The sequence below is a fragment of the Dromiciops gliroides genome, chromosome 4 (assembly GCF_019393635.1).
Source record: "Dromiciops gliroides isolate mDroGli1 chromosome 4, mDroGli1.pri, whole genome shotgun sequence".
Taxonomy (NCBI): domain Eukaryota; kingdom Metazoa; phylum Chordata; class Mammalia; order Microbiotheria; family Microbiotheriidae; genus Dromiciops; species Dromiciops gliroides.
Genome location: NC_057864.1, coordinates 182,182,192 through 182,196,879, shown reverse-complemented (window position 1 = coordinate 182,196,879; position 14,688 = coordinate 182,182,192). Strand labels below are relative to the sequence as shown.

The 14,688-nt window shown below is 39.9% G+C and overlaps 2 protein-coding genes across 2 annotated transcripts; both read right to left on the bottom strand.

Moving 5' to 3' along the window:
• Nucleotides 1–5,964: 5,964 nt before the first annotated feature.
• LOC122725942 (keratin-associated protein 3-3-like) lies at nucleotides 5,965–6,575 on the bottom strand. The gene has a single exon (XM_043963305.1). It carries the CDS (start codon nucleotides 6,573–6,575, stop codon nucleotides 6,276–6,278), a length of 300 nt encoding a protein of 99 aa, XP_043819240.1. The 3' UTR covers nucleotides 5,965–6,275.
• A 7,593-nt stretch (nucleotides 6,576–14,168) lies between these two features.
• On the bottom strand, nucleotides 14,169–14,688 carry LOC122725981 (keratin-associated protein 3-3-like). Its single transcript, XM_043963388.1, has one exon. It carries the CDS (start codon nucleotides 14,686–14,688, stop codon nucleotides 14,389–14,391), a length of 300 nt encoding a protein of 99 aa, XP_043819323.1. The 3' UTR covers nucleotides 14,169–14,388.

Sequence of the window (14,688 nt, the reverse complement as noted above, 5' to 3'; positions counted from 1 at the left end):
GGCACAATGGATAAAGCACCAGCCCTGGATTCAGGAGGAACTGAGTTCAAATCAGACCTCAGACACTTGACACTTACTAACTGTGTGACCCTGGGCAAGTCACTTAACCCTCATTGCCAGCCCCACCCCCCCCCCCCAAAAAAAGCCTTTCACAATCTTGCTTTAGTCTACCTTTCCAGGCTTATTTGCATATCATTCTCCTTCATTCATTCTATATTCCAGACAAATTTGGTCAACTTGGTGTTCTCCAAATATGCCACTAACCATCTCCCATCTCCAGGTCTTTGTACATAGTGCCCCTTATGCTTGGTGTGCTGCCTTCATGAGGTTTTTCCTGACCCTTCCTACCCTCAGCTGGTGGTACCTTCTTCTCTTGATATTACTTGATATTAACTTTTTTATGTACATATTCCCCCTGCCCTTTCAAAATAAGCTCCTTGAAGGAAGGGACTATTTTTAGTTTTGTCTTTTATTGCTCGACACATGATAGTCACTTAATAAATATTTGTTGATGAATGAATGAATGAATGAATGAATGAATGATACAGATGTTTTAGATAATCACCCCAGGAATTCTAGAAATTAAAGCTTCAAGAATGTGGGAAAGGAAGAGAAAAATCTTGGTCAGCCTATAATCCAGGGCTCTAATTTGTCATAAATAGGAGATGGAGGACATGGTTTTGTACTTTATAATCTTCTGTGTCTGTCTTAAATGACAATGCAATGTCAAACATGCAGGTTGATGAAGATTTGCAGAAGAATCTTCCAGATTATTATCATTTTTGCTGAGTCGTCCCGTCTCTTTAACTATAAAAATAAAATTTAATGTGTTTAGAAATTCTTTTAATAGCCTCCCCTCCTTAGGGGGAAGAGCAGACATGCTGAAGGAATGAGGTGTGCTTGGCTTAGGAGGCATCTCTTTGTGTGATTGGCTCATTATACTCCATGCCTAATTTGGAAGGTCAAATTACACCACTGATGGCTACCTCTGAGGCTGCTGACATGTAACTTTATATGCAGGTCATGGCACAAACAAATGATCAGGAATTTCACTTTAGTAGGATGATTTGCTGAAACTGGGCAATTTGCTTGAATTTTCCATGTCCTCATTGTCTTATGGAATCAAAGGATTTCAGATTTAGTCTAACCTGCATCTGAATTAGAATCACCTCTATAGAGCATGCTGTGGCCTCATTCTAACATTCTTTATTATGGAGCAGAGTGGGGCCATGTTGCTTCTGTCTTTGTTTCCCTAGAACTTTGCACACAGTTGATACTTAATGTTTGTTGAGTTAGCTCAGAAAATGAATTCCTTTTTGAGGACTTTATGTACTCAAGGAGCATTTAGGATTTTGTATGTTGTCATCAGGGTCATTAGGGTTGAATCTGTTTTCTGGTATTTATATAGCTCCATTGATTGGGGCCTACAGTGGATACTGACAAGATGGGAATAAAAATTGTACAATGCAGTGTGTGTGGAGGGGATGAAAGGGCCAGTGGAAGTTCTACCTTTTAAGCATGTACATAATTTCGCCTGCTACAGCCCCACATGGATGCCTTGGGGTCCTGAATCTGGAAGTTTGTGATGAAATGGCATAGGGGGCCCAGCTTGTCAGTATAGAGTGTGCTTAGATATTCTCTGACTGTTTCCAGTCTGCTTAATGTAGGGTAAACACACACACACACACACACACACACACACACACACACACACACACACACACATGCTCCTTTGATTGTATTCTAAAACTTGCCAAAATGATCCACCTCTTTGAGTACAACTACATCTGACCCAAGTTAACTGTTTGCAATACTACTTCACCCTTCCACCATCTAAGCTAAATTGGCCTGAGTTCCAGGATTCCTAGTTATAGCTCTGAGTAAAAACAAACAAATAAATAATTCAATGAACAGTGACAAGATTTAACTTTTAAAAAAATCAGATGATTAAAATTCAGGTGCTTAATTTTAAAAGCACAAGAGCCAAGTTAAGAAGATAAAGCTCCCTGAAGGCAGGAATTGTCTTTTTTTAAAATAGTAAACATCTTATTTAAAGTTTTGAGTTCCAAATTATCCCTTCTCCCCTCCCTCCCTCCCTTTCCCCCTCCCTGAAGCTGTAAGCAATCAGATATAGTGTGCAATTATGTAAAACATTACCATATTAGTAATTTTGTATAAGAAAACTGGAAGAAAAGAAAGTGAAAAATAGCATGCTTCAGTCTGTGTTCAATCAATATCAATTCTTTCTTGGGAGGTGGATAATATGTTTCATCATTAGTCCTTTGGAATTGTCTCGGATCATTTTATTGCTGAGAACAGTTAAGTCCTTCACAATTCTTGATAAAAAAATATTGCTGTCACTGTGCACAACATTCTCTTGGTTCTTCTCACAATACAGCAGTTAATACAAGTCTTTCCAGGCCTTTCTGAACTCATCCTACTTGTCATTTCTTAGAACACAATAATATTCCATCACCATCATATACCACAACTTGTTTAGCCATTCTCCAATTGATGGGCATTCCTTTGATTTCCAATTCTTAGCCGCTACAAAAAGAGCTCCTATAAATATTTTTTGTACAAATAAGTCTTTTTCTCTTTTTTTGGATGTTTTTGGAATATAAACCTATCAATGGTATATCTGGATCAAAGGGTATGCACAGTTCTATAGCTCTTTGGGCAAAGTTCCAAATCACTTTCAAGAATCGGATCAGCTCACAACTTTAGTTAACTGCACCTTGGCTTAGTAAGACCCGAGATCAAATCCAACCTCAGATGCTTGTTAGCTGTATGACCCTAGGCAAGTCACTTAACTTCTGCCTGCATCAGTTTCCTTAACTGTAAAATGGAGATAATGACAGCATCCACTTCTCAGAGTTGTTTTGTTGTTGTTGTTCAGTTGTACTTGATTCTTCATGACCCCATTTGGATTTTCCTGTCAAAGGTACTAGAGTGCTTTGCCGTTTCCTTCTCCATCTCATTTTACAGATGAGAAAACTGAGGCAAATAGGATTAAGTGACTTGCCCAGGGTCATATAGCTAACAAATGTCTGAGGCTGCATTTGAACTCCAGTCTTCCTGACTATAGTCCCAGTACTCTATCCATTGTCTCATCTAGTTGCTCCTAGAGTTGTTTTTGAGGATCAAATGGCATAATTTTTGCAACAATAACAACACTTGGCACAGTGCCTGCCACATAAATGCTTATTCCCTTTCTATGGCTTTTGTTAAAATATATGCACGTTTAAAATCTTAACGTAAATAAGTTTTATCTGACACAATGACCTTGATTGCACTAAGACCTGCCAGTGTTACAGGTTGCAAGTCTAGAAGACCTGACCACTATTCAATGAGTCAACAACCAAAGATTTTGAAGAAAATGCATACCTGGATTCTTGAGCATGTGGTTTAACAAATTAAAAAAATTGTTTTCTTCAGAAAGAATACAAAGAATATATCATTATCATTAAAATAATAATTATTAATAGTAAATATATTGTTTCTTTGAGCAAATTTCTATTTGCAAGATGGTAATTATTATGGGGGCAGCACAATGTAGTTTATGGTGAGAATGTCAATATTGCCACACAGTTCATTTTCTCTAGCTGTGTCTCAACTCCTTGGCTATTGGTCAAGGATCTCCCATTTAGCATGCCATCAGTCAAATTAATGTTAATAGCTGGTCTAAGACTCATGTGATCCTCAGCACCCTCAACTTCCCTGTCCATCATTTTGCCACCATCACGAGGGGAGTCATAAGGGGATTGCACAGAATTGAAGGCTATTTTTTTATTCATATGTTTCATGGGTTCAATTCAATTCAAAACAACACATAATTACTAAGCACCACTATTTGACATATAGAGGCATCTATAAAACGCATAGAGAGCCTGCCTCACAGTCAGGAAAATCTGACTTTAAGGCTCATCTGCCACAACAACCTGGGAATACAGTGGATAGAGAGTCCTGCAGTCAGGAAGACCTCACCTGGGAATTCCCTGTATCAGTGAATTCACAAGGCAGGTCCCTTTCCAGGAGTATTGAGGAGCATAAAATGAATCATATCCAAAGTATGGCTAATAATCTATCCTTAATTCCTTTTCTGTAAAATGGGGGAAATTTTTCCTGTCTTATGTATCCCATGAAATTATTGTTTAAAAATAAAATACTGGGGCAGCTAGGTGGCACAGTGAATAAAGCGCCTGTCCTGGATTCAGGAGGACCTGAGTTCAAATCTGGCCTTAGACACTTGACACTTACTAGCTGTGTGACCCTGGGCAAATCACTTAACCCTCATTGCTCCTCCAAAAAAAAAGGCAAAAAAAAAAAGAATAAAATACGATATTGGAAGATTATGTTGTACAATAGAAGGGTATTGGAATTGGAACTTGGAAGATCTGGATTTAAATCCTTACTCTGTCACCTACCAACTATATGATCATGGGAAAATCATTTAACTTCTAATTTTTATAAACTTTAAAGCACTGTGCTAGGTATTACCATACTATACATGAGAGTACTTTGAAAAGTATAAATTACTACCCAAATGGAAGTAATAGCTGCTCTATTATGAAACTTGCAGCTTTACCTGAGAGCAGTTAGATTATCTGACAAACAACCATATTTGATTTATTGGGTAATGATAAAATCCTAGTCAATTAAATTATTCTAAATAAATAAATGTGTTGGGTAGAATGTATAAGGTTATTTAGCTTAAAACAGCTTCTATTGTCCTGCTCTTATTACAAATATGCCAGATGTTTATTGTTTTTGATAACTAGACTGGCTCCTCCCTACTTTATATTCTCATCTCCTCTTGTCCAGATAATTGTAATAATATTCTGTTAGAATTATCTCCCCTTCCTCAAATTTTTCCTTTCTCTAAGTCATCTTCCATTTATGCCAAAGAGATTTTCCTAAAGGGCAGATGTGTAACCATGTCACTATTCTGTCCAATAAACAACAGGGACTTCCTAGTATTACCTCTAAGATTAAATATAAATTAAACTGTTTGATAAATTGTTGCTGTTCATTCATTTTCAGTCGTGTCCGACTCTGTGACCCCATTGGGGGTCTTCTTAGCAAAGATACTGGAGTGCTTTGCCATTTCCTTTTCCAGTTTGCCATTTCCCTTTAAATGACACTCTTTGACATTTAAAGCCCTTTACAACATGGCTCCAATCTACTCTTCTAGGCTTATTAAATATTACTCCTCTACACATCTTCTGCTCTGGATCACTAATGTGAACTTCTTTCCTCACTTTGATTCATCTCCCATACCTTCCTTTGTAAGGCTATCATTTATGTCCTGGTTACAATTCCTTCATTTCTGCTCTTGGAATCTTTTTTCTTTAAAGCATAGTTTACAAAGGACTTATGTAAGCCCTTTGCTCATTCCTCAGATGCTAGTGCCCCCAGTTAAGTTGCATTTATTTTCTATATACTTGTCATAGTTGATAGGAAGCTATCTTTAAAGCCAGAAAGATCTGGGTTCAAGTCTTGACTTTGACACACACAAGCTTTGTAGTCCCTTTGAACAAATGGATACTCTCTCAGTAGGCTAGGCAACTCTCTAAGACTACAAGTTGGAGAAAAGATGCCAACTTACAGTAGTAAACTCAGTAGTTAACTCAAGAGTTTTCTATACCAATGAAATAGCAGGTATAATCTTATTCCTATATCTTGAATATACTTAGAGGTTTGCATATTTTCTATCTTGATAGAATGCAAAATCTTGAAGGGCAGGGCTGTTCCTTTATTTTTATCTCCCCAGTGCAGATAACAGTTATTGGCATGTAGCGGGAGACTAATAAATGCTTATTTATTGATTTCTACTCCTAAAAATCTAGAATTACTTTACGTTTTAAAAATTCTGTTTGGAAAGTGGGGAAGACATACAAGAGTGCATAAATAATTAAAAAAAACAACAATCAGACATTTGTGCTATGCCAGAATGGGGGGAAAGGTTTATTAGGAAATTCAGACAGAAACTCCTTAGTCTCTAGGAAGACACAAAAGACTGTAAATGGAACCCCCAAAATACCCCAAATGAAGAATCACACACACACCATTCTGAGAAAACTAAATCTCCTTGGAAGGACAGGTGATATTCACCTCTTAATTTTTGAGGTTACCATTGGGAACTTTGCAATTTCCTTTGCATTGATGTTGAAAGTGGTTCTACCACATCTGGGTTGTGGCTACTGAAACAGGTCAGTAATAGAAGATAGGCATCTTGCAGGTGTTGTCAGGCTCTGGGCAAAGATAGTCATCACTCAGCAGTTCTGGGGGATGCAGGGGTCACAGGGGCAAGGCTGGGTGTAGGTGGTGAGGTCCAGGGTCTCCAGGCTTGGTCTGGGCTGGGCAGAATTGAGCAGGAAGCATGTGGGCACACAGGGCTGAGGGATGTGGCAAGGGGGTGGGCAGCTTTCACAGCAGGTGGGCTCCAGCAGCCAAGTGGTGTGTGGGCAGGTGCTGGGCAGGCAGACTCCACAGTGGCAACACTTGTCAGAAGAGCAGATGGTGGTGGCGGGTCCAGTGGGGACACTGCAGCAGCAGTCATGGTAGAAAGACATGGTGTAGGGAGTTGGTTTTCCTGCTTAGTAGGAAAGAGCAATGGCTATTTGGATGGTTTGAATGTCTCCTCTCTTTGTGGGCCTCTTATATACCCTCTATAGCAGGTGTTGGTCCAATCCCAAGGCTTCTTTCCTCATTTCTGTTTGTTTTCATGGATCTATTATCTCTTGACGGATTTGACATTTAGATGCCAGCAAAGAGTCTCCATTCTTGGCAATTATATTTTATTTGAGTTCATTGCTAAGTCTGAACTGATTACTCTTGCCATTTGTCACTGGGAGTAAAGCTTTATGAGGTACATCAAAGAGTTTGTCATTACAGCAATTTACACAACAGTCCTGATGAGGAACATTGCAAAGTGACACATGCCTAGGGCATCTCAGACCTTTCCTATGGTGCTATTTGTACCTTCTTTCCTCTTAAGTTTTGGCTGTTGAGTGATGGGCAATGAGCTTGTCCTCTTTTCATAGAATTTTCTTTTAAAAATTATCATTCTGGGAGCAGTTAGGTGGCACAGTGGATGAAGCACCAGCCCTGGATTCAGGAGGATTTGAATTCAAATCAGACCTCAGACACTCGACACTTATTAACTGTGTGACCCTGAGTAAGTCACTAAAACCTCAATGCCCTGAAAAAAATATCATTCTGAAATTGACATATTTTTCTGGTTTTCTTAAGAGCAGGAACTATTTTTCATGACTTTCTTTTGCCTATGGAAAAAGCTTATCTATGGAAATCTGTTCTATCTAGGTTGGACCTAATCCCTGCACTCTAGTATATATGCCAATGAAGAATGTTGAGAGAAAAATAGACACTTTGGGCAATGTTGATGGAGATGAGAATATAAACCAGTTTTTTTGTTATGTATGTGTCTTGAGGTGGGGGTGGGGGCAACAAAGTGTGGGGGGGAATGTGAATTTTAGGTCATGTCTACATTTAGTCAAACCGACCTTTTTACTGTTCTTTATACATGACATTCTATCTCTAATTTCCTTCCTTTGGTATGGGCTGTCCCCCATGCTTGGAATGTACTCCCTCCTCATTATTACCTCCCAGAATCCCTAGATTGAAGACTCAGTTCAAATGTCACCTTCTACATGAAGTTTTCCAAAGTTTCCTTAGCTGTGAGTGCCTCCCTCCTCTTACCAAATCACCTTATGTTTAATCTGTGTGTGTATACACATCAATCAATCAATCAGTTCATCCACCGAAATATTTATCTATCTCTCTATTTATTTATTTGCTCATTTGCTCACTTACCCACTCATTTATTTATTTGTTCATTGTATGCTTATTTTTTATTTATGCACACATACATGTATATTTTTAATTCTTGGAATAAAACAGGCATTTCTATAACATAGTATAGTCAAAAAGATGATTGCACATGAAACTGAAAAACTATCATGTACAACTTGCTATTCTTTTTTTGATTATGGCTCACTACATAATATGTGTCATATCTCCTCTGATGGAATGACAGCTCCTTGAGCTCATGGGATTTTAAAATTTTGACTTTGTATCACCAGTACCCACACAGCAGGCCCTTAATCAACATTTCTTGGTTGATTACATGCAAGTGCAGGTGGTAGCAGTGACACTGATAACCAGGTAAAACCTTTACTCCTGAGAGGGAACATGCAGTGCCAGATGATGTTGGTCCTATTCCACTGGTACTTATAAGCTTGGTATAAGCGGGCAAGTCACAAACTCTCTGAGTTTTGGCTTTCTTTTCTCTAAAATGGAGATATTGATGCCTATGATAACAATCTCTCAACGTATGTGTGGGGGTGGTTGGTGGTGGTGCTTCAAATGAGATAATGCACATAAAGTGCTTGTCAGACTTTAAAGCATTTTATGAAATTAGTTATTTTTACTGAGGATCAAAGATATCTATACTGGGGATATTCACCAGTTTGACTCACCCTTTTCCTCTATCCCAAAGTGAATTAGTTCAGAGTTAGTTTTATACTCAGCCTATGGGCTGCATCCTCCTCAAATCAATTTACAGGATCCTTGAGACCTTAGCACCTGAAGCTTCTTGACAAAGAAGAAATGTCTCAAGATTCAGTGAGCCCAGCCCATAGGACAAACAAGGAACAAAATTAAATGAATGGACATCTCTGAAGTAACCCATCTTCTCTCCTGCAAAGACCCAATCTGCATCTAGGAAACACTCACCATGGATTCTTATGCATAGGAAGGATTGAGTAAATGCTTGGTGAATTGAATTGAATGAAGGAGAATGGGCAATGCCTATACCAATAACTCAAATTCAGAAAGAAGTCAGATGCGTGTCCCCTATTTTGAACAGGAATCCAGCAAGCATTTATTTTTTTTAAATTTTTTATTTTTTTTGCAGGGCAATGAGGGTTAAGTGACTTGCCTGCCCAGGGTCACACAGCTAGTAAGTGTCAAGTGTCTGAGTCTGAATTTGAACTCAGGTACTCCTGAATCCAGGGCTGGTGCTTTATCCACTACACCACCTAGCTGCCCCTAAGCATTTATTATTAATCTATTAAACACCTACCATGTACCACACACTGTGCTAGTAGCTGGAGATGCAAGGGTGAAAATGAATGTCTCCCTCAGACCTCAAGGAGGGTCTTGGTGATGGCAGGAACACAGAGAAGTAAACATGGCATAGATTCATAGTTAATATACAAAGTAATTACAGGAGTAGAGAGAGCATGAACAGCTTGGGGATGGGTGGGAATCAGGTAGAAGAGGGGCTTTTAAACTGACTTGTGAATGGCTAGTTAAGGATTTATAACTAGGATTGTTGACATATGCATACACATTTATGTGGCTCTGGAATTTCTCATGACATTGTATGCTAGATCACTTTCACTTTTCACGTTTCTGATTTTCTCTGTAATGCAACAACCTTTTCCTTCTAGCACCTGCTGTGTGCTAGGTGGTCAGATCACTTAGGTTCTTCTGTTTTCCCATGCCTGATACTCTTCTGAAGGGAAGCTTTAGCAAGCAGAAATGCTAACACTATAACCTCATGACAGAAATAACATTATTTTCTCTAGAATGGCACATTGCCTTCAAGACAGCTATGTCATGATAATACAGCTGTCCAATATAAATTGTAGAGGAATTATGCTTATTATCGCAGGCTGTAGGCCTTAAGGCACAAAAATAAAATGGTAAATGTATAATCATCACTTTTATATCTCTATCAGTTTTCATTGGATTCCCTGAGAGTGTTTTATAAATAATAATTAATTCTCACCAAGGTACTGCCCTATCTTGGAGTTGAGTATTACTCTCCTTATTTCATAAAAGAGGAGACTGGGTGCTCAAGAGGGGAAATACCTTGCCTGAGGTGACCCAGTGACTCATGGATTGGAAGCTAAGAATAGGATTCACACAACCAAATTCCCCTCTGTTGTGGTCTGAAAGGCAAGCGAAAAGTCTGCATCACTGATGGGAAGCATGATTATATATTCTTATAAACAAGCAAAAAACAACAACTCTTCGCCCTTTCTGCTTTCTCCTTCAAGTCCATGTTTATTTGAATGATGGGTCAATTCTAAGCAAAGGGGTAAATTTCAGGCCCTGGAGGTTTTATTTCTGTGACAAAGGGATTAGAATTGCAAGCATCATCATGGCCTTATCCAATGATCATTAATCCTCTCATTCCATAGTCCTTGGAGATTGAGTTCCAGGGATAGTGAAAGACTGGAAAGGCATGGAAATATATCCAGGCACAGGAAGCAAGAAATAGAAGCAGACACCCTTGCTAACAGTGGGGTACATCCTAATTTATGTACAAACCCCACTCTGACTATTAGGTTTATTAAGGTCTAGGAAATAAGCATACCATACTTATAGAGAACATAGGACAGTGTCTGACCCAGAGTAGGAGCTTAGTAAATTCTTATTCCCTTCCCTTTCCAAGAGAAATAATTTCCATGCTCCTTAGATCACCAAACCAGAAGGGAATTTAGATGTCATAAGACCATAAGATTCACACATCTAGATTAACCTCTTATTACAGATGAGGAAACTGAGGCCCATGGAATCTAAGTTCTTTACTCAAAATAACATAGTTAAGAAGTGGTAGAGGGGCAGCTAGGTGGCACAGTGGATAAAGCACTGGCCCTGGATTCAGGAGGACGTGAGTTCAAATTCGGCCTCAGACCCTTGACACTTACTAGCTGTGTGACCCTGGGCAAGTCACTTAACCCCAATTGCCTCACCAAAAAAAAAAAAAGTGGTAGAGACAAAATTTGAACCAAATTTGGAATCTCTGGATCCAGATCCTTTACTCTTACCATGGTACCAATGACATCTTTATTTTCTTTTTTTTCAGTAATGAACTGAATTGTGGTGGCTCGCCTAAGATCACCCAGAAAGCAAAACCAGTATTTGAATCCAGGTCATTCGATTTCAAATCCACTGTCCTGTTATGGTACCATGCTGTCTTTTGTTGGTTTTGGGGGGATGGTACCCAGCTTGAGGGCAGCTAGGCGAAGCAATGGATAGAATGTTGGGCTTGGAATCAGGACGACTCCTCTTCCTGAGTTCAAATCTGGCCTCAGACACTTATTAGCTGTGTAACCCCAGGCTAGCCACTTAACCCAGTTTGCCTTGGTTTCCTCATCTGTAAAATGAACTGGAGAAGGAAATGGTAAACCACTTCAGTATCTTTGACAAGAAAACTCCAAAATGGGGTCACAAAGAGTTGGAGATGACTGAAACAACTCGGCAGTAAGAATGGCCCAACTTGAGAATGGCATATGACACAATGGTTTGTGAGCATGCCCAGGTAGGCTTTCTCAGCATTTCTACATCTCTTCTTCCTCCTCTTCCTCTTCCTCCTCCTCCTCCTCCTCCTCTTCCTCTTCCTCTTCCTCTTCTTCCTCTTCTTCCTCTTCTTCTTCTTCTTCTTCTTCTTCTTCTTCTTCTTCTTCTTCTTCTTCTTCTTCTTCTTCTTCTTCTTCTTCTTCTTCTTCGCTTTATGTTGATTCATTATACATTTAGCCCCAGTGTCTTCCTGATTATGTCCATGGCCCAAGGCTTAGTTGAGTGGAATGTACACCTAACACTGCCAGTCGAGGGCCTTTGGGCTGGGATACTTGGTAACTGAAGATGTGTGAGATACAGAGAAGATGTTTTATGCTGAATTTCTATTAGCATAACAGTCAGGGTTTCATCCTCCATCCATCCAGCCCTCTGGGACCCACTGTAATTCTCTAGGTTGTAGAGTGAGGTCCTCTCTCCTGAGTTGTGGGTTCAAGGAGAGCTGTGTCATCACAGTAGTGTTGATGCACATGATATCCCCACAGGCAAGCCCTCTTTGGACTTCTTATGGTTTAATTGGGAAGTACATGGTTTGTTTAGTAGTTTTTAGTCATGCCTGACTCTTTGTGACTCCATTTGGGATTTTCTTGAGCAGGATACTGGAGTGGTTGGCCATTTCCTTCTCCAGCTCATTTTATAGATGAGAAGACTGAGGTAAACAAGGATGAGTGACTTGCCCAGGGTCACATAGCTAGTAAATGTCTGAGGCCAGATTTAAACTCAGGTCCCCCTGACTCCAAGGGCTAGCACTCTATCCACTGTGCCACCTGGCTGCCTCAGTATAGGGTTGACCAAGTTTAAAAGTGAGACATAGTGTGTGTTACTAGGAAGTGATGGGTTAAAATAGAAAGAAAATTTCTGCTTAAATCAAGGTATCCTTAGCTTAGTTAAGTACTGATTTCATACTTACAGTCCTTGGTCAGCTATGATGCTATGGAAAGAGAGCTGGATCCAAGTCAGAAGATCTGGGCTAAGATCCTAGGTCTTCTCTTTGCTTGGTGTGACTTTGGGCAAATCACTTGCTCTGCCTCAGTTTTAGCTTCTCATCTGTATATTGGTGGTGGGGGGGTTTGACTAAATGACCTCTGATGACCTTTTCAGCTCTACATCTATATCAATGATATATTAAAGAGTGGGACTTGACATCCTGTTGTAAAAGTGTAATATTTATTACATTTTCAAGTCCTGCAGTACCTAAGACTCAAATTGATCCTACTCATAGAGCATTTATTGAATTCCCACAATGTGCAAGTTTTGGTAATTTCATACATGACACAGAATGAAAGACTATTAGACCTGCAATGGATATTTGGAGATTATTTATAAATGTTTGATGAATGAAGAAGAGTGATCAGTGCTTAAACAAATAGCTCAAATTCAGAAATAGTCAGGTTGTATACCTTGCTCTAAACAGGGGGTTTAGCAAGCATATTGTATCATTGATTTATGAAGTACCTACTATGCTGCAGGAAGCTTCTTATTTTACAGATGAGGGTATTGTGATCTAAAGTGGGGAAATGGCTTTTCCAGCCTCCCCTCTGTTGATCGTTTCCAATTTGTTCTGTCTATGGCTTGTTTATCCATAATTATTTGCATTAGACAATGAGCTCCCTGACTTTCTTTGTATCCCCAGCATTTAGCACAGTATCTGGCACATAGTAGGAACTTTATTTGTTTGTTTGTTTGCAGGGCAATGAGGGTTAAGTGACTTGCCCAGGGTCATACAGCCAGTAAGTGTCAAGTATTTGGGGTCTGATTTGAACTTAGGTCCTTCTGAATGCAGGGCTGGTTCTTTATCCACTGTGCCACCTACCTGCCCCTCAATAAACATTTTAAAGCACCTATTATGTGGCAAGCATTGTGCTAAGCTCTGAGAATACAGAAAGAGATAAAAAAGAGTTCTTGCCCTCCAGGAACTTATAGTCCAATTGGGGAATACTTGCTGTTTCCTTTCCACAACATTCCATCCCTGTTGTTGTTGTTGTTCAGTTGTTTTCAGTCATATCTGACTCTTTGTTACCTCCATTAGGGGTTTTCTTGGCAAAGATATTGGAGTGATTTGCCATTTCCTTCTCCAGCTAATTTGGTAGATGAGGAAACTGAGGCAAACTGGGTGAAGTGACTTGCCCAGGGTCACACAGCTAGTAAGTGTCTGAGGCCAGATTTGAACTTAGGAAGAGGAACCTTCCTAACTCCAGGCCCAGTATTTTATCCACTGTGCCACTTCCTTACCTTTTTATAGACTATCTCCCAAGTTTGACATTAATTTCCCTCTACCCTTACCTGTTAAGATTCCTAATTTCATTTAATATGCTTATGTGCCACCTCATTTGGGAAGGCTTTCCTGACCCTGATAGCTGTTGGTGTTGTCTCTTTCCTCAAAATATTGTGTATAGGCTCATCTGGGTTTTTGTCCTATTTTCTATCTGGGTTCTTGTTTTATTCTCCAAGTGGAGTATAAGCCCTTCAAGGGCAGGGCCTCATCTTTTTGTTTGTCATAATAGCACCAAAGTCTTGCACCTAGTAGATACTTAATGAATATTAATTGGATTTGATCAATTACTTCTCTGGTAATGGGAATCTATATTTGCTTCCAATTCTCCTTTATAAAAGAAATGCACAGAAAATTCTGAAATTAAGCGCTTGAGAAATCAAGTTTATTTTGAAATTCCCAAAGAAACCCCAAGCCTTGACAACAGCATTCAGGATAGGAAAGGCAACCCAAGGAACAAATTGACTAAGAAAACATAATCTGAAGACTCAAGAATTCCAACAATATTTGGATACACCCAGCCAGGTCAATAGCTTATCATTCATATTTCTCCAAGTTGCCAAAGGTGGCATCTTGATTTCCTTTTCATTGATGATAAAAGTGTTCTTTGCCGCATCTGGCATCCCAATATCTGTTGAAGCTCCCTGGGGCTACTGAAATAGGTCAATAATAGAGGATAGGCATCTTGTAGGTGTTGTCAGGCTCTGGGCAAAGATAGTCATCACTCAGCAGTTCTGGGGGATGCAGGGGTCACAGGGGCAAGGCTGGGTGTAGGTGGTGAGGTCCAGGGTCTCCAGGCTTGGTCTGGGCTGGGCAGAATTGAGCAGGAAGCATGTGGGCACACAGGGCTGAGGGATGTGGCAAGGGGGTGGGCAGCTTTCACAGCAGGTGGGCTCCAGCAGCCAAGTGGTGTGTGGGCAGGTGCTGGGCAGGCAGACTCCACAGTGGCAGCACTTGTCAGAAGAGCAGATGGTGGTGGCGGGTCCAGTGGGGACACTGCAGCAGCAGTCATGGTAGAAAGACAT

Bases quoted from the DNA above. Each gene is read 5' to 3' on its own strand.
- LOC122725942 (XM_043963305.1), bottom strand. From the start codon at position 6,575: ATGTCTTTCTACCATGACTGCTGCTGCAGTGTCCCCACTGGACCCGCC.
- LOC122725981 (XM_043963388.1), bottom strand. From the start codon at position 14,688: ATGTCTTTCTACCATGACTGCTGCTGCAGTGTCCCCACTGGACCCGCC.